Source organism: Gopherus flavomarginatus, chromosome 1, assembly GCF_025201925.1.
Source record: "Gopherus flavomarginatus isolate rGopFla2 chromosome 1, rGopFla2.mat.asm, whole genome shotgun sequence".
NCBI lineage: Eukaryota > Metazoa > Chordata > Testudines > Testudinidae > Gopherus > Gopherus flavomarginatus.
This window is the reverse complement of record NC_066617.1, coordinates 166,880,151-166,900,888: the sequence shown is the minus strand read 5'-3', so window position 1 is coordinate 166,900,888 and position 20,738 is coordinate 166,880,151. Positions and strand designations below refer to the sequence as shown.

The window sequence follows — 20,738 nt, the reverse complement described above, 5'->3', positions numbered from 1 at the left end:
AAATAGGGTCATCATGCAGTTTTTCTTAGAAATTATATTTCACACAACTAATGGACTAGTCTTAGTTATCATGGACTATTACCTTTTCACACTGAGTGTTGTAATGTTTTCTACCATAATACTACATTTAAATAAAGAGCTATATCTTTGAAGACTGTTAATCAAATGTCCTCAATACATTCCTCAGGCAATTAATCAAAATAACAAATATTGATTTTGGAAAGTGGGAAAAAAAGATAAAGAGGACACTTCTGACTTCATCATAATGAGATCTTTCCCTAAAATAGGCTATACTCAATTTAAATACATTTGTATTAAATTAAAAGTCAGTACAGGTAGGGAGAAATAATTCACACTAGCAATAAATGATAAAATGGGGGAAGGAGCAGAGCAAAGAGCTGTAGATGTATACATTCAGTGGGCCAACTTCTTCAGTCTAAATTCAGTGAAGTTTTCCCAGTTTTATGCTAGTGTAAATGAGAACAGAATTGGCTTAAGAAAGTGCAAAATAAAGTGTTTCCCCTTAATATTAAAAAAAGACTGACTACAGGGAACACAGGTGTTAAGGCATTGATTGATGCTATGATTTGAATCAGGCTTACTGCAGTTTATAGTACAGATGGTACTCTGGGTATTGCTGAAACAGTAATTCATGGTTTCTGTTTCCCTCCTTCTCTATTAGATTCAAAAGATCTGAATAGTCTAAGGGTGGAATTTTTCCATTTCCAATTACAGCCTTTATCAAATAAACAGTTTTCCATTGCATATGAAATATTTCCATATAACTGAGTTATCTGTGGTTGTTTCCTTGTCAAATTGTTGTGAACTCTCTTGTTCTTCGACTAAATGAGCAGTTTCTGAGACTCTGTTACTAGACTCTGCATTAAGCAGTCTGGTCTATTTTTTTACTTCAGTGAATATTTCTGCTTTGTACATTTGGTAATTACATTGTTTAACTTACTAAATCATGCATTAATTAAATCTGTTGGACATAATGATTAGGGAACACCGTTACCTCTGTGCTTTCTTAAATGATCATTTGGCGAAGGGATGGGGGGCAGAGGATAGAAGGCCAAAGGTATGGCGAAAAAGTCGTAGGGATTACGGCAGTGGAATCCAAAGTTTTATTTAAAAAAATTAAACTTCCAATTATTTTGGTTGCTAGGATTCTTTTCACTCTGCAAATCAATATAGCATTTTCTTGTCAGCTGTGCAGCCAGCCAGACTGAACGCATCAACCGAGGTGTGAATGCTGCCTGTTCATTATAATAGGGATTGTCTTGGAAGCAAGGATGAGAGAGGTTATTAATGCCAATGCAAATAATACAGGAGTACCCAATTTACCATTGAAATTAAATTCCAATTTATAAATTAAGTTGTTGGAGCTATCTGGAAAATGCCTACTGAGCCATTTTTTTGCCAAAAAGCAGAACATTTTATAATGAAAATATTAAGACAATGTTTTACTTTCCCAGTCAGCCCTAGTTCTTAGTCTGTTGTGGGAAAAAGATCTTCTTAAAAAAAATTCATAACAGTAAATTTTGTAGTTTGTCTTTAAAGCCACATATAGGTGACAGTGTATTAGTGGTCAAGAATGCAATAGTTTTCATTCTTCCATGTATACTGCCAAACTAGAATATTGCAGGTTCTTTAACATTTCATAAAATAAAAACAAACCTCCACCAACTGTTTGTGCAGACTCCTTTTGATCTTATGGACAGTAAATAATAGTGCTTTTTTGGGGTTTTTTTTTTGTTTACTTGGTGGGTTAATGTATAGGATGTGATAGTCTAACTTTATGTGTTTTAGAACTTAATTTGCGTATTTAATTTATTGACTGTGGAATAACAAAAATGTGATGTACACTTGGGACTTGATCCTGCAAATCTTTGTGCTTGAGTCTGTGCTTGCCTGCATAGTTCAATTGCCTGCACTTGGAGTATGCCTATGAGTAAGGATTACTCCTGTGAGTAACAGTTTACAGGTTTGGGTCTTTAGTCATATAAGACAATGGAGTGTTTCTGCAGGATGCAGACATAAAACACAATATCATATTAGAGTCTGATTTTGCAACATTCAGAGCATCTCCTAAAAAGTGCTGAGTACTCTCAACTACTGGGAGTTTAGGACCTTGCAGAATCAGCCCTAGAAGGTAATGAAGTACCTCTAATTTTTAAAGCATCGTCACTTGCTAATGGCCAGTAATTAACAGTCTTGAAACTAAGATCTGACAGTTCTTTCCTCTTTTTATTTGACATTTGCACACAAGACGCAGGAGTGCCTAGGACTTGAATAGTTTGTATAAATTAAATTAGTTTTATGGTTTTAAACAATGTGTAACCTTATTAAAATGTGCTCCCAGCAATATTTCAACACTCTGAGTACAATTTAAATGCCTCTTTGTAAACTACAATAAAAGATGTTCAAAAGTACAAATAAATTCTAGCATGCACGTGTGTACACATCTTCTAATATATCACATACACATATAAACACACCATATAAAGAGAAATGCAGTAGCTCTATTTCATGTATTACAATACAGCTGGATTCTTTCCACAGTTTTAAATGCAGTCATTATTCTATCCAGTCCATTTGGAAAGTGTGCGTAATTCATAGCTCTCCCACTACCCCTTTAACATTAAAGAAATGCCTCATCTGCAGGATTTTTTAAATTTTTTTTTAAAAAAGAAAAGTTTAGAAATTGTTTCGATAGTTATGCTAGCTTTGAGCAACAAGACACATCTTCTGAATCCAGTGTTTTTGGAAATAATTATTGATGCTGATGATTTTTTAACCAGAAATGGCCATTGGTTGCTAAAAGAAGCTTTCCTCCCACTTCTCTCTTACCTTATATGCATGGACTGTAGAATTCCCTGGTTTAGCTATTGCTCTATGGTGTTGGGATTTCAGTTCTCCTAAGCATCAGAGATGTGAGCATTCCAGCAGTTACACCAAACAATGAGAGATAGACTCCTTGCATGCCCCAAGCCTATGGAGCATTACGTCATTGCATTGCCATATAAGGAACTCCGTGTTGTGCAGACTCGTCGTGTCTGACTAGTGTACTTTAGTGATAGCCAGAACTTAGAAAGCTTATTAATGTGTTCTGGCTCCAGCTGACGCTCAGGACTGTGAGAAATATTTCATTTGTCTACTCAGTTCATGGCCAAAAAGAATGTGCGGAAGGCATGGGTAACAGCAGTTCCTCTTTATTATTGATAATAAAGTCATGGAAAGTCGTTAGCTGATTATTTTATAATGCTTTCCTCTTCGTTTCTTAGCCCAGCATTAGAAAAAACATGGGCATCTGACTTAATAAAGTTGCCTGGAAGAGGTTTGTAATTTTTTTGTTTTTAAGATGACAAAAAATGTGAGGTTAGCTGAACCCCTCTGAGAGTGATATGAGCTTCAAGCCTTTTTTTTTTTTACTTTCTGTAAAGAGTCAGGGTCCTCAAAGGATAGTATTTTATTTCCTGATGATGTAACTACAAAACAATTCTTCAAGTGATGATGGGAATGCCAGATGAAATCCTATTTTATTTTCTTCAATGTTTTTCCTACAAAATCCTTTTTTTCCTTTTCACGTGTTTGTGTTTCAGCTAAGGCAATTAGGAGTTTGACCAACTATTTTTAGTGAGAAGGTTTTAAAAGAAACAAATCATTTGGTTAAGGAACTGAGGAGACAAACAGGAAGATATAACTGTAGGACTTAAAATATCTCCCTGATTTCCTCTCCTCCAGCCCCACCACCACCCCCTAAAAACGTTGAGGGACTATCTGCAATATGTAGGGGATTTGCTTGTTGAAGCCCCATTTAGGGTTAATGAGAGTTAACTGAATAAACCTCTACATATTGATATGAGAATTAGTCCATTAAGTACTTTCTAAACTTATGTTCTGCTCTGCTAAATGGATTATGGATGCATCTGCTTCATTTGCATCCCTTGAAATTTTAGTCTTCAGATGAGTTGGGGTGTGTGTTTACTTGAATCTGTTAAAAAGCTCATAATAGAACATTTTTATTTAAATGCAAATAAGAAGGCCAATGTGATGGACAGTACTTGTGTTTAGATAGGGATATCGTTTCCAGGTGCTAGAACAAATAAATACGAAAAATACATGTTTTATGGAAAAGACAGTGTAAGCATAATAAACACATGGGGTGAAACTTCTGTCCATTAAAAGATGTTCATGCTTTACTCAGAAATTTCAGTGGATCTCTTTGTACCATTACTGCAGCGGAACATATTCCAAATTCTGTCGTGTGTGTGTGTGTGTGTATATGTGGGTATGTATGAGTGTAATGGGTGTATACATACGTGTGTGTGTGTGTGTGTGTATATTGCTTGAGAAGGGATCAGACCTGTACATCTTTCAAACCTAGTTGGCATTATAATTGTCCATATATAAATCCCTCCCAACCTATATCTGGGAGAATGATACGCCTTATATGAGAGAGACAAAGTGCGTGAGGTAATATCTTGTATTTTGTTGGTGAGAGAGACAAGTGTTTGAGCCTTGTTATGGTTTGCTAGTCCTAAAGACAGAACAACATAATTTATTTAGCACTATGTGTAGATAACTGTCCATTGGCTGAAATTGGTGTTCAGATCCCTTAGCTAACATATGTTTGACCAGGAAATAATATTTTAAACTTGTATAAGTACCTTTCATCGGAGTGCTTTACAAATGTTAATTATCCGTCACAATACCACATTGAGGTGCTGTAGCTCACTTCACTTTTCACTGAAAAGTCACCTCCTTAGTGTGGGTCTCTGCATCTGTTTAACAGAGCATAGCAGCACTACATAACATTTTAAGATAGGAAATGTAAGCATTTCTTTCCCTCGTCCTTCCCCATTCTGTTTTCTTCCATGTCGCAGTCTCCATACTTCATGCCTGCTCTCCATTGATTGATCCTATCTCCATGTTAAGTTTACCTAAGTTCCAAGTGCCCTTCTACATCATATGGTCTGTTAGAATTGTGTGTGCAAAACTTTGAGGAGCAGAATGGTCCCAGCATTCCTATAAAACAAAAGGACCATCCTTCCCAATCTGGCTCTGTTTTGATGCTGCTACAGGAACACCCTGCTGTTAAGGAACAAAGCCCAGATAGTGCTTATTGTAAGCTTGTGACATTCTCCTGCCTGTGTGGGGATATGGAGGGAAATGCAAATCCCCCTGTTTATAAATCCGTGTTTACAGCAGGGATGGCCAAAGTCTGACCTCGTAGTGTTCCTAATTAATCCTACTCTGCAATAAAAATGTTCGCCTCTGTAGCCTGTTGCAAAGTAGCTTTGCCACAGTGCATCTGCCAAGCATGTAATTACCTGTTTCCACTTGCTTCTTCTATAATGTCACAGTTTAATAATGGCGGGGATAGACGACTATTCCAAGTACTAGGTTGAAATACACCTCTACCCCGATAGAACGCGACCTGATATAACATGAATTCGGATATAACGCGGTAAAGCGGCGGGGAGCCCCTGGCCCTTTAGAGTGCCACCCAAGCCCTGCTGCTTTACCATTATGTCCGAATTCGTGTGGAGCCCCGGACCCTTTAAATCACTGCCTGAGCCCGGCTTGGGCAGTGATTTAAAGCTCCAGAGGCTCTGGCTGCTGCGGGGAGTCCAGGCCCTTTAAATCCCCACCCGAGCCCCACTGTTGGAGCTCTGGCGGTGATTTAAAGGAACCGGGGTTCCCCGCAGCGGCTGGACCACCAGGCCCTTTAAATCACCACCGGGGAAGCCGGTCCAGTCCGGCGCGGCGTACTGGCCCGAACCTGATATAATGCGGTCTCACCTATAAGGCGGTGAGATTTTTTGGCTCCCAAGGACCATGTTATATCGGGGTAGAGGTGTGGTGAAGAATTTTGTGTCAGGAAATATGTTATGAGAATTTCAACCCACCGATTAAAAAAATTAGTCTCAGTGTAATAGGTTGCCCAAGAGCCTTCCTTGTTGCTTGTTATACCTCTAGCCCAGAGTCTTTGGATGAAATCCTGCTCTTACTGAATTCAGTGGCAAAATTCCCTTTGACTTCAATAGAGCCAGGAATTCACCCTCAGTCGGGATATGTCTACACTGCAGCATGGGTTGACTGACCTCACATGCTAAAAACAGTAGCATGGACATTGCAGCATGAGTGGGAACACAGGCTACCCACCCTCGTACTGATCCTGGGGGTGAAGCGGGTTTGTACTTGTTGGCTAGCCCATGCTGTAATAGTCACACTGCTATTTTTAGTGCAATAGCGTGAGCAGAGCTAGCGCTTCTCTGCCTACCTGGACTGGGAGTCACAGTCTCAGCTACAATGTAGCCCTACCCTCAATGACGACCGTGCACCTTGTACAGGTCAGTACTCATTTGTTTACCCCAATCAATCAATGAATCTGTTTTGTTGTTATACTGATTTGCAGTGTTTCTTTCATAATGAATGCACATACCTAACATTGTACGCTGCCCATGAGCCTTCAGTTTTGTAGCTCAGAGTTGCCTAAACCCAAACTGTGGCCACTTCAAAGACTCCATAGACCCCACTGCTGAAGCTGAGGTTTTCTGGTTTCAGTGAAGATGCTGAAGTTGTCAGGATGCTGGAGTGTCCTGTTCTTTTAAATTAATTTTATATACAAACCAATGGAAACACTTAAAAAAATTTATATTTTAAAACTCTTATGTAAATCCTCCAGAAATGATTGATTATGCTCACATGTTTCTGTGGTATCAGGGCACAATCCTGCAAGATGCTGTCTATCATATATGTATCAAGTATCAGGGTGTAGCCATATTAGTCTGTATCCACAAAAACAACAAGGAGTCTGGTGGCACCTTAAAGACTAACAGATTTATTTGGGCATAAGCTTTCGTGGGTAAAAAACCTTATGCCCAAATAAATCTGTTAGTCTTTAAGGTGCCACGGGACTCCTTGTTATCATATATGTGTGTTAGTACTGAATACAGAGATAGTCCTCTTAGCGTTAATGAGTGTTTTAGTCATGCATCATCTTCCAGGAGCTTCTTATAGGTTTGTGTCCTTACAGAGTTTGCTGATATTTCAGTACCCAACACCTTGTTTTATGCTAATCATTTGCTATTTTAAGGTTGCTAAGTGACTTTAGTGTTACTGTTATTTATTACTTGTACTCCAGTAGCACTTAGGAGCCTCAGTCATGAGCAGGACCCTATTGTGCTAGGCAGTGTATCAACAGAGCAAAAAGATAGTCCCTGCCCCAAAGAATGTACGATCTACATAAATTCCTACATTGCTGCCAGTTCAGATTTTAGCAGGAAGAGTGAAGCGATCTTCATTCTACAAGGTGATTGATCCAACTTTGTACTCGCAGTGTGTAAAAAGATGCAGTCCTTGTGAGTGAAACTCACTGCATCATTGGGAGAACTGCAGAACATTAAGGTCTGACCACCATTCTCTACCATAAAAGAATTAGATAAGAGGGGAAAGCCTATTATTTAGGTCATGTTGCTTCTCTGTCTCCCTGAAAACAAGCTGTGTTTCCTTAGTGACTAATCATAGTTTTCAAAATTGTTGTTGCACTCGCAAGTATTACGGCAGGATAGAAAAACCAAAGAATCACAGAAATTAGAGACAAAAAGAAAACCCTATTAAGTCATCTAGCCTGTCTTATGCCAGAGCAGGACTGCTCCCTGTAGTGTGTTCTCGAATGCATTTTGGTTTTGGCTGATTACTGTTTACATTAATGTTACTATTTAAACTGTGATAGTGTCCACTCTGTGGAAGAGCTTACTTGAAGAGAAGGTCCCTACTTTAAAGAGCTAAAAAGGCACAAGCACATGAAGGATAGGTGAAGAAATATATAATGTGCAAGGAAAGTGATTGGGGTGATGACGGGTATGTGTGTTAGTTACATGTTTTAACTTTAAAATTAAGTTAATTAAATTCTTCCCCTTCTGTCCATTATTAAATCTCTTGTCCCCCCTCCCTCATCACCCAGCCTTTCCTAGCTACAGTTTCATAATCCTAACCATTCTAGCATTTGATTCTGTTTCCTTTGCGATTCACATCAAAGATAAAAAAAAAGGACCTCAGTTCAGCAAACTATTTAAACATATGCTTTGTGTTTTGCTGAATAGGATGGACTTAAGCATCTACTTAAGTTTTATCATGTGTTTTAATGCTTGGCTGAAATAGGTCCTCAGTCAGCTAGTTCATGTTGGTGTTGCCTGAATAATTCTTTTTTTACTTTTGAAAGGATACTACCAAGTAGTTTAGGTCCAAAATTTGGATTATAACAAATAGCCACAGAAATTGAAAAATTGTCAATTTTTCAGTTAAAATTGTAAATACTTTTGAGACCATTTGTTCTTCTGGAGAACAGTGGTTGTGTAATTGGAAATAAACATTTGCACACAGTGCTGGAAAATCAGAGGTAACAGAAAGCAGTGTTGATTTCAGGAATGAGAACCAAAGTGAAGTTGACCAGTCTAGTTTCATTGCCTAACATACATGATGAACAGGTGAACTGATGTCCAAATATTTGTTCTAATAACCTGGTATTTTTTTTCTGAATACATGTCTAACCTTGTTCTGTTGAAGTCTGTGGGAATTTTTCCATTAATTTAAATGGGAGCAAGATCAGGCTATACATTTATTTTATAATTTGATAGTATCCCTTTTAAATGATTAAAGCAGTTTAATTTGATTTTCCCCTGCCCTTAACATCTTATTTCATAGACTACTAGATCTCACCATTAATTTTTTTTCTGGTTTTCAGACTAACTTTTTCTTCACTTTAGATTCTGCACTGTAGTGAGATAAATTTTGAGGCTTTTATGGCTAAATAAGAGTCTGAACCCCATTGATGTCCAATAGATTGTATATGTGGGGGGAAGCAGTGGAAAGTTCTTAAAGGTAACATTCTCTTGTATCATCTGGCTTTCACTGTGGGCCATGGACAGAAGCAGATTCAGATCTTCATTCCTTTGGCAGAGGGAGAGAACTGGGTATCCAAACTCTCGTATTACCTAGTGCAGGGGTTCTCAAAATTTCGTATGGTGAACCCTTTCACATAGCAAGCCTCTGAGTGTGACCCGCCCCCTATAAATTAAAAACACTTTTAAATATATTTAACACTATTATAAATGCTGGATGCAAAGCAGGGTTTGGGATGGAGGCTGACAGCTCGTGACTCCCATTAGTTACCGCACGACCCCCTGGTCCTGACCTCCAGTTTGAGAACCCCTGATGTAGTGTTCCTTGTCTCCTGTTTGGTAGATGCTAGCACTTCTAAGCCAGTTCTTATGAGAATTAGTTAGGTCCTTTTTCCTCAAGGCACAGCCTCAAGACATATAGTGACTGCATCTCTTCACTTAACCACTGATTCCTTTTCTCTTGACAGAGTCAGAAGACATTCCCTACCGGGTAGTGCATTTAGTTTCTTATTGTGTATATGTGTCCTTGAGAAAATTTTAGAGAAATGCACTGTAGGACAAATAAGTACACAGTTTGCCCAAAAGCAATATAAAAACATTTAATATACATTCTTCTTCCTAACCTAAACTAATGCTCATTTAAAAGGGGTGTTAGAAGACATGATACATAAAGAAGAAAATTTGGGATAGCTGAGATTTTGTCTTTAGGTGGTGAGTTGACCAGTCAACTGAATGTTATTTGGCTAGTGAATTGGCAGGTTTTCTAAGCATATAAACAGGGCATTAAAGAATCTCTCTCTTTGTTTAGTCATGCTCCAGCAGAAAAGGCTGATGATCTAACACAGACAAGGGCAAACTACGGCCCACGGGCCGACCGTCCTGCCCTGCCCCTGAGCTCCTGGCTGAGGAGCCTAGCCCCCGGCCCCTCCCCTGCTGTTCCCCTTCCCCCATCGCTCCCACTGGGTAGTGTGGGGAGCGCAGCTGGCTCTGGCCGGGTGTCGCGGCTGCGAGCTCCTGCTGCTGGTAAGGGGGCAGGGAATGGGGGGGTTGGGTAAGGGAGCAGAGGGTCCCAGGGGGCCTGTCAGGGGGTGTGGATGTGGATAGGGCTCGAGAGGACAGTCAGGGGACAGGGAGCGGGGGGGTGGATAAGGGGGTGGGATCCCGGGGGGCAGTTAGGGGCGGGGGGGGTCCCTGGAGGTGGGGGCATGGACAGGGGTCAGGGCAGTTGGGGGACAGGGAGCAGGCGGTTTGGATACGGCGTGAGGGTCCCAAGAGGAGATGGTCAAGGGACAAGGAGCAGGGGGTTGATGGTTCTGAGGGGGGCAGTCAGGGGGCAATAAGTAGGAGGGGGCGGATGGGGGCGGGGGCCAGGCAGTTTAGGGAAGCACAGCCTTCCCTACCTGGCCCTCCATACACTTGCACAACCCCGATGTGGCTCTTGAGCCAAAAAGTTTGCCCACCCCTGATCGAACATCTATGTTTAATCAGGACAAGATTAACCCTAACCTAACAGGTCAGGTTTAGAGTTTTCCCTACTGCTCTTCAACTTCAGATCTGCCTCACCGTGAATCCTGGTCCCTGTTGCGATTTGTCTTTGTGAGACAGTAGCACTGGCTTAACCTAAGAAGTGAAATGAAGCAATTAGTTATACCTGTATAAACTCTTCAATGAACATTCTTGCATTGGTTTAACTGAAACAACTTTAAAACACAATATAAGTTAAACCAGTACAACTTTTCCATGTAGACAAGGCTTCAGGTAGTGTCAGCAGAGGGTTTCGCCTATCAAGGCCTTGAAACAGATAGGCCAGGGTAATATTTCATGGTGTCTTAATTCCCTTCAGCGTCTTAGCACAGTTTTATATCTACTCCCATCTGACTTTTCACATGCATGACTGAGACCTCCAGTCACCCTGCTTGTTATTCAGTACACCTGCTCTAGAGATACCTATGTGAAGCCCAGCATGCAAGCTGAAGTGATCTGTCATTAAGTGTGTTGCTTCTGGTATCCCAAATGCTACAAGATTCATTAAGGGCCATGGCCTATCAAAAGTTTTACTGATCACTGATTAGGGCCAGTCCAGGACTAAAATATACTCAAATCTTTTGTTTTGTTATTATAGGTTGTTTTTTCTTTTTCTTCTCAATTGTGGCTTCCCATCTCCCCCTACCTGCAGCTTTAGCCAGTGAAAGTGTAACCATTACAGAAAGTTTCTGCTGAAGGTAGTTGGGTTATGTTAGTTGTGATTCTGAGCACTGCTGCTTACTATATATGCATATAAACGTATATAAAAATATATTCCTCAAATGATATTTTTTGTTAGGATTCACTGTCACCAAAAAAATTTTTTTTATCTCCTAAGTAAACACAGCTCTGCTTCTTACTATCCAAATGGCCAGACACTAATCACTGTATAACAATACAATGGCTATTAACGGTACTTAAGGATACTGATTATTTTGGTATCTGCTTAAGAAATCTGTGCTGAACTAACACAGTGGTTAATACATCCCAAATGAGCTGTTTTGAATTGTGGATTTCTAGGGATGTAACACAACTTGAAAAAATTTGGTCCATTTGGGATTCAGAAATGCTGTGCTATTTGATGAGTTAATGATTTAGGAATTTGTCTTGGTTGTGTGGTTCAGTTCTCTAGTCTGGAAAAGTATTTAGGGAATTTCTTGATCTCCTAGTGTGTAGTACATACTTAGTTTTTTTGTATGAGCGTTGCCCGTAGCTCGTACTGTTCAAGGGAGCCTCTTGGATTTTGGGGATGTTTTTTGCAGGCTTCAGATACTAGTTGGCTCCTGAGGTCTGCAACAAAAATTCCCCAATATCCTTGAGGTAGGAGGAGAGCGACTATATTCAAAAGGATATTGGTCAGGGGCTACTCTGTGGTTTTTGCAGCTCCAAGCACAGCAGTCAGGTGGCTTTCGGCGGGCTGTCTGCTGGTCACGGAGATTCATCGGCGTGCCTGCGGGAGGTCTGATGGTGCTGCACATTCAGCATCCCCGCCGCCAAATTACGGCTGAAGCCGCAGGACTGGCGGACCTCCCGCAGGCATGCTGCCGAATCTCCGTGACCTGCCCGCAGGCGAGCCGCCCTCACAGCAACCGGCAGGCTGCGCCCCCTCCCCCCTGGCTTGCCGCCCTAGGCACACACTTGCTGCACTGGTGCCTGGAGCCGCCCCTGGTATTAGTTAATCTCCTGTTATGTGGAAGCTTCTGAAGGACAAGTCAGCAGAGATGTTTTCATCTTAAATTCAGCAATAATGAGGATACATTGGTATTTGGGAATGCTTTCATTAATCGGATAGTTTCAGGTACACTGCGTGCAGACTGGACTGTTGCTACGAAAACCATACAGAGGATGATCTGAATGCTTGAATAAATTGTAAAGTGTTTCATACTAGAAAACTTTTCAGGGGCTCAAAGGAGTGACTTTAAAGCAATTCATATTCAGAGCTTAAAAAAAAAAAAAACCACCAAATCTTCTGTTCCCTGAAATTTCACTTTTCTCATACACTCTTTTCAAAATGGTTTGCCATGTTGTTGAGTGTTTGTTTGTTTGTTTGTTTTTTTTCTTTTTTGATACCTCAGTTAGTTCCAGTTAACTTTATTCAGCTCTATTATCCATTTTTTTAATTAAATGGATGAATAAAATTTCTGTTCTATTCCTTGTAACGTTATTTCCCACAATAACGTCTTCCAAACTAAAGGAATTCCAGTAGAACCTCACTTTTGGTTTACATTGGCTCCAGCCTTCAAGCTCATATGTTCATTTTTCTAGTCTGCTGCTTTGATCACGTCACCCTTTCTCTTTGCATCTTTCCACTGACTCTGCATCTTTATCGCATCAAACATAAGCTTCACAGCAAATTCTCCAGCCTACCTAACACTTCTCATTCCATATTGAGCTGTCAGTGCTCCAGTCAGCTCAGATGCCAGCTTGTTAAATTGCTTAACAGGCACCTTTGTGTTTTCTTCCATGCTTCCCCTCACACTTGGAAGGTGCTTCTTGTAAACGTCTACTAAGCTACATCATTCATTGTCTGCCTTCAGATCCCTCCTTAAAGATCTCCTTTGTCATGACGCCTACAAAAAACTTGACAACATTAGGCTGTTGGTGTGCTGAGACCACTACCGATCATGCTGACCAATATTGCCTCATTGTTTCCTTGTACTCCCTCATCTGTCTGTATCCATCTCTAGTTTCATGTCTTATAATTGGATTGTAAGCTCCTTAGGGTAGGAACCATCTTTTTGTTCTGTGTTTGTACAGCGCCTAGCACAAAGGGGTCCTGGTTCATGGCTGGCCTTCCTCGTACTACAATAATATAAATAAATAATGTAAAGTTTAATGCTCTTTAGATGAAGGATAATTTCAGTCTATAAACAAAGTTGGTTTGTAATCATAGCGCATATGTTTGTGTTTGATTTGTTTTTGTGTAGGACCAAGTGTATGCTAAGAGATGCATTGGTTTGTTTAATATAGTGGTAGAACTTTAGATTTTTTAAAAAATCTAATGTGGAATAAAGTTTTAAATGTAGGGTCTTAATGACTTACTCTCTGAGAGATATTATGTTGTTACTTAACAGAAAAGATAAACAGAGTCGATCAGCTCCCTGAACTGGCATAGCATAAGTCATATTCCATATAATATTATTCTGTTTCTCTTATGTGACTGTTTTTCCTAACAGTGACATTGCAACAGAAGAATCACAAGAATGTAAAACTTCTCTGCTCTTGGGTGATCCCGTAGGTAAAAAGATTTGGGCACTGTTTCTTTTTCCCATAGAAAATGCAAATATTTGTTCACAGGAGCTCAGTGGTTTGAGCACTGGCCTACTAAACCCAGGGTTGTGAATTCAATCCTGGAGGGGACGATTTGGGGATTGGTTCTGCTTTGAGCAGGAGGTTGGATTGGATGATCTCCTGAGGTCCCTTCCAACCCTAATAATCTATGATTCTATATCAGAGGGGTAGCCGTGTTAATCTGGATCTGTAAAAGCAGCAAAGAGTCATGTGGCACCTTATAGACTAACAGATGTATTGGAGCATGAGCTTTCTTGGGTGAATACCCACTTCGTCGGATCCATGTACATGCATCCGCCGAAGTGGGTATTCACCCATGAAAGCTCATGCTCCAATATGTCTGTTAGTCTATAAAATGCCACAGGACTCTTTGCTGCTTTTATGATTCTATAGTTTTCCTCCTTCTGCCCCCTTCTGCCTACTCCTGGCTGTACCTATCTTAGTTACTCTTCTGCAATACAGTCAACAGCACTTATAGAATCTTTCCTATACAGTGATAAATTTATCTTTTTTGCTAATTGAAATATATATATATTAAAGAGTTGTTTAAGCTCAACGTATGATAAAGAACTACAGGCACAGATTACACTAGATATCCATTCTCAATCCCTAAACCTTTTTGTGCTGGTCAGTAAGACCCAATCATGATTTATTGGACCGAGATTAGTATTTGCATGCCACAGATGGTTTAACAGTTTTTGAATACTTTAAATTTTTTATGAAGCCTGATATATCCTCATTATGCCTTTTTTGTTTGTTTATTTCATGGTATTCTTAGTAGATATACAGAGAGCGGGTAGCACATATGACGAGTTAGTACTTTATATACCTGGTGTGAAAAGGAAGAAGGGGAAGTGGACACAATTATACTAAATTAACAGACAATATCCTGGTACAGGAAAGCCTTATCGTATATGTGAAATGATTGAGATTTATAGCAAATGTAATAGGAATCAACATTTTATTTATTTATTGAAAATTGAACTTGGCACCTTTAACTTGTAATATTAATTCTGAGTCTAAACCAGTTTCAGTAGTGTCTGAAAGTTATTGCTGCATATTGTTTGTTACATGGTCATTGTGGGGTGAATTAGAATTTTCTATACAGTTCATAGTGGACAGGTATCCACATTATACCGCCACCACTGCAAGTAGGACCAATGGACATCCTAGTTGTTAGTTTTGGCTGAGAGGCCAAGATTTAAATGGGCAAGTAGGCAAAACTCATTTCTAACCCTTAGAATAAGAGAGCAGGGGACACACACACAACATATATACACACGTATATGTATATAAATATTATAGGATCTAATGAATACTTTGGAATTGGACATGAAAAATCAAGTGACATGCGGTATTTTGTCACACGTTAAAATCTTTTGTAGCTGTTTGTGTTAGGAGACTTTTATATCTGAAAGTGTATCCAAGAAGTTTATGCTTCAGGACATGATAGCATTTCCTTTATCGGCTAGTTTAAACATTGTTTGACTCAGGGTGAAGTAATGGGGTCTGTTTAAGCTCTTATGGTTGATAGCCCTGAGGTTCCTGATTTCTTCAGTTCCTGTGGCTTTTGAGATGTCTTGGTTATACTTTGGAAGGAGTGATTTATCAGCAATGTTTCTCAAGACCTTGCTTTAAATACAGCACTGAAATTTGTTTTGGTCACAACACATACTTGTAATATTGCTATCAACACAGGTACTGTACACATATTGATGTCAGAGTCTGGGTTGCTTAAACATACTTTGACTCATTGTTATTGCTCCATTGTTACCAGAAATGAATTCTTGTAGGCATCTTTTAAGGATATATTGTAAGCAATAGAGCTGGCCCTCTAGGAAATGAATTCCCAGATGTTTCAAAGGATGGTTTGGGCTTTTTATGCTTAAGGTGTTTAGAAAGGAGCTTGGTATCATGTCTGAACATCTTTTTCTAATAAAGATTAATTATGTCTTTTTGGAAGATGCAAGGATGTGAAAAATGGAGGTGGCTGAGTTTCTGAAATCCAATTTCAGTTAGAACAAGATGGTAGCTCCATCTACTCTATACTGAAGCATTAAGGCAAGAGAAATCTAATTTTCTCTCTCTCTCAGCTGTTAACTCAGAGGCCTTGTGTGCGCTACTGGGGTGAGTTAACATAATTATGCTGCTCCAGCTTCTTACTCTTACTCTTCTTGGGGAGCTGGAGTACCAGAGTCGACCGGAGAGTGCCCTGCTGTTGATTGCAGCAGCATTGATCTCCTCGGTAGTGAAGACAAGCCCAGACTCTAGAAGTAGTCTGAATTGAGGAATCAAGCTGGTCTTTGTCCTATGCATGGGACTGGCTTCCATGCACCTTGAGAGGCCCTTCCATCAGATGAGGCTGGGTTCTGCTGTGGTCTGCATGCTGTCAGGGCTAATGAAAGTGATCCACTGTTTTGGCATGTTTTGGTGGTTTCTCTGACATTGGAGAAGAATGATCTCTTAGCTGCCAGGCTTCTAAACGTTTTTCATTTCAAACAATCTTCATTTGCTGCCACTGTCACTCGAGTTTCTGTCTCTCTCCACCTGTTTATCTTTCTTTGCCACTCTTTGCTACTAATCCTCTTCATGGAAGAATGAAAATTGAGATAATAATGGCAAGGACAGTCTGTTTTTAAAGTTCTTTAGTCCTTTTGGAGATTATCTTCTAAGATTCTAAAGAAGTAAAAAGGTTTGCCTTGTGTCTTCATGAATAAATCCTAGTTTGTAGTCCTGATGTTATGGAACTGACATAGGCCACATGAGAGGACCACTTATTTATTGAGAATGTATCTACAAATGTTGCAAGACACTTCCTGCATAAATGGAAGGAGTTTTTCCATCACAATAGTAAATTCATCCACTTGAAAGATGGTAGTTTGGCTGAAAGAAGGATCCTTCTGTTGACCTAGTTGTGTCCACTGTGGGGGTTAGGTCGATCTAATTACATTGTGCAAGATGCAAAAAATGTTTACAGCCCTGAGCGGTGCAGCTACGTTAACCTAAGTTTTAGGTGTAGACCAGGCTTAAGTCAGGTGTGTATGAAAAATTTAAACAGTCACAGGACATTCAAATATTACTGTTTCCACTTTATGTAACAGTGAGATTTGTAGAAATGTGTTCCTTGTTGTAAAGATTATGTCTAAATCTGAAGGAGATTCTGATTAGTAAAAATCCTTCACATCTTTGAGTTACAGATTACATTTATAAAATATTTTCCCATGTATCTGGTATCTATTAAGAAATGCACAATTCATACATATATTCCTTTGACATGATGCTGCTGGGAGAAAAAAAGTTCTCCTTTGCCTGAATGCATTTCTCATGATTAGCATGGTCTTAATACACTGCTAGAAAACTCATTTTTCATATTATTGGCATTCCTAGGCATAATCACAAATGCAGGTTTTTGAGACTGATTCCATTTGGACTAAGATTTAGTATAAATCTGACCACATAATCTGCCATCTCCCAGCAAGCTACCAGCTAGTGCTCCATAAACCACATGTGATTCATTGATCACAGTTTGAGAACTGCTAGGTTAAACTGAAACCATTTTTTGTGGGTGACTTCTTTGGAAAATGCAGTGAATTTTTAAGTAATTGTTCTTTCTTTGATTTGAGATAACATTATGTGTTAGAAATTTAGTGAGAACTCATAAGAGAGGTTGATCAGGAGAGTAGGCGCAGCACTTTAACAGTTCCATTAGAAGTCAGCTCAAACTGAAAATGCTCAGACTTCTGGTTCACACCAGGTATGCTCAGAAGCTTGAAACCTATACAGCCAGGTCACTTCCATGGTGACACTACATTATCACAATTGGAGAATCACTTCAGTACTTGTCTTTGCATGCACAAAAGCTTCCCGGTGGGATATAAAATTTAAAAACATTACACCATCAGAGCAAAGGCTTATTTGGTTGATAAATGATACTGTAGCTGCTTGTGGAAGAAGTAACCTTATGAAATCAGTCTTTTCAGAGGCATTGCATTGTAGGTTGTAAGTATACCAGTGTATTGGTCCAAGCAGGCAGAATTATGTGGAAAAGGTATACCTCAAACAGATGATGATTATTTTATTTTGGTACCAGTTCATTTTCATTTCCTTTTTTTTGTGGTTAAGTTTTTTTTTGTTTGTTTGTTTTTTCGGTTCAAACTTTTACAGCTAGGTTTACAGACCATTTTGTTAAAATTTCAAATGTCGTAATTGCTGCTGTAATGAATTCAAACAAGGCAGAGCAATTTCCACAGTCATTGGTTTAATTTATTGGAGAGTGATCCACTTACAAACATTGTAAAGAAATCTCTTCAGTCATGGAATATTAAACTTGTCTTATTATGCTAATTTAAGCCCCGTTTAGTGTTGATCACTTGTTAAATACCATATGTGTAAAATTGTTTGCCAGGCCACTTCAAGTATCCAAACTCAAAACTGATCTAATGTTGAGCAAGAATTTTATAGAAGATATGGTATTGGGTTTATACTCCTCAGTTTGTGTTGAAGTTATATAAAAATTTCATTGTTATTGAGTGTTCTGATATTTTTCCTTATATTCTAATCTTAATGAAGTATATTGTTTTACAAACTGATCTTCTAAAAATAATAAGTCTCTCGTGTTTGAAATGAAATCTCTTCAAAAAATATCACAATTAAAAACATAACCAACCTCCTGAGTTTAAGGATATGATAATCATATTGTTGACTTTTTAATTTTTCTGTGGATTGAGTTTTCATTTTGAGGATCATAGTTAAATCTTACTCATAGATTCATAGACTCTAGGACTGGAAGGGACCTCGAGAGGTCATAGAGTCCAGTCCCCTGCCCTCATGACAGGACCAAATACTGTCTAGACCATCCCTAATAGACATTTATCTAACCTACTCTTAAATATCTCCAGAGATGGAGATTCCACAACTTCCCTAGGCAATCTGTTCCAGTGTTTAACTACCCTGACAGGAACTTTTTCCTAATGTCCAACCTAAATCTCCCTTGCTGCAGTTTAAGCCCATTGCTTCTTGTTCTATCACTGGAGGCTAAAGTGAACAAGTTTTCTCCCTCCTCCTGATGACATCCTTTTAGATACCTGAAAACTGCTATCATGTCCCCTCTCAGTCTTCTCTTTTCCAAACTAAACAAACCTAATTCCTTCAGCCTTCCTTCATGGGTCATGTTCTCAAGATCTTTAATCATTCTTGTTGCTCTTCTCTGGACCCTCTCCAATATCTCCACATCTTTCTTGAAATGTGGTGCCCAGAACTGGACACAATACTCCAGTTGAGGCCTGAATAACTTTAGAATTAGGTCTGTGTTAGTAGCTCCCTAAGGCTGTCTTTTTATTTTGAGATTTGCATGTCAAGAGGTGGGAAGTTAAGTACCATAACAAAATACTACTGCCTTCATGTTTGTGTTAGAATCCCACATTTGGGTTAGTCCTTCCACAGAGCACCCAAATTTCAACTGAAGTCTTTTTTGGGCACCCAAAATCAGAGACTGCTTCTGAAAATGTTGGCCTTAACTTCTAGGCCTCAGTTTTCTCTTCTATAAATTGTGGACAATATCTCAAAGATAGTTGGATTATAAATGTTTGTAACATTTGAGATCTTTTGATGAAAGGGGCCAAAGAAGTGTGAAGTCTTTTTATTTCAGATGCTACTAGTTGTACCAGTCCACAACTGGCAGCAGAGTATTTGTACTTTTACCTATTTAATACTTCTGCCCTTATGCCCTCACAGGGAAAACAAGGCCAGCACTATTTACACTGATAATTAGTTAGTAAATAATGTCCATAAGGCATTTTGTTAAGTGCTATACAAGTTGCAATTACTGTCAGCCAGAGGGAAACAGGTACCCTGCCATTTATTTTTTTGCTTGTTTCCTCTCACTAACCATCCAGCTTAGCAAACAGTCTGTTCCTCTCTCTCTGGCATTCCCTCCCTTGGGAGGGTCTTCTTGTTGCTCATTAAGGTGGGGCAGACATCCTTATTTTCCAAATTTCCCAATAATCTTTGCACCAACTTTAGCAGTATTCCAAAGCAGATGCTAGCACAAAGTATTATGGTTATGTTTTGAGCACTAAATGTGCCTTTTGTTCATCTGTGTTTACAAACAAGGATTCCATTTTGGATGGCTGTCCAGACTGTTACAACCCCCTGAGGGATTTGGGACTTACCTGTTTGTAACAGATCACATAGTACAGTTTTAGTTCCCCCTTCCTCATTTTAATAATATATAATTAATGGAGATATCCTATTTCCTAGAACTGGAAGGGACCTTGAAAGGTCATTGAGTCCAGCCCCCTGCTTCACTAGCAAGACCAAGTACTGATTTTGTCCTAAATCCCTGAGTGGCCCCCTCAAGGATTGAACTCACAACCCTGGGTTTAGCAGCCCAATGCTCACACTACTGAGCTATCCCTCCCCTCATTGCCTGCTTAGCTAATACCAAAAGCCCTTCCTGGGGGATTGTTCAAAGCACAGAGCTTTCTTGTCTATTGTATTCCGTCAATGAAGGCAGGTGACTCAAGGCACACAATATCTGCTGATAGGTCCCATTAACAAATTCTTTTCTCATTACTATTGTCTGAAGATCATTTTGGTAAAAACTACTTCAAGTACAGTTCTCCTCTAAAAATTTGTGTGAAAATAGCACCACCTTACATAAGAGAATGCTTGGGTCATATTTCTCACATTAAATGACAAAAGTCAGTTACTGCTGCATTTTACTTCTGTTATCGTTGCACAGTTAGCCCCGTGAGGAGATTGTGAACTAGATTTTTTCCCCTTCTTTCTTGCATGCCAAGAGATTTGCTTACTAAATTCCATCACTGAGATGGCACAAGTGTCAATGACAGCAGCAACTTTAGTATTGATGATGATGAGCAAGAAGAAAGAACACTCATCTTGACACTCAGATCACAGGCTCAGTTTGCAGAACTGGCACTTTAGTAAAAACATAATTTCCCTTGTAAATGGAGCATGTTTAATTTGAAGTTTAGAGGTAATCAGTATGGAGCA

The 20,738-nt window shown here is 39.3% G+C and overlaps 2 protein-coding genes across 4 annotated transcripts in view; one reads left to right on the top strand and one right to left on the bottom strand.

Moving 5' to 3' along the window:
- The window catches only part of CMSS1 (cms1 ribosomal small subunit homolog), a 385,528-nt gene that overhangs the window by 61,563 nt on the left and 303,227 nt on the right, over positions 1-20,738 (top strand). The window lies entirely within an intron of this gene.
- Positions 1-20,738, bottom strand: part of FILIP1L (filamin A interacting protein 1 like) — a 320,082-nt gene that overhangs the window by 51,565 nt on the left and 247,779 nt on the right. Inside the window, exon 1 of one of the 3 annotated variants that reach the window (XM_050956878.1) lies at positions 2,851-2,973. The exons of the other annotated variants lie outside the window; for them this stretch is intronic. Coding sequence (XP_050812835.1) covers positions 2,851-2,861 — 11 coding nt within the window. The 5' untranslated portion in view covers positions 2,862-2,973. Of the gene's footprint in view, positions 1-2,850; positions 2,974-20,738 lie in introns of those variants that run through there. 3 annotated transcript variants of the gene reach the window in all.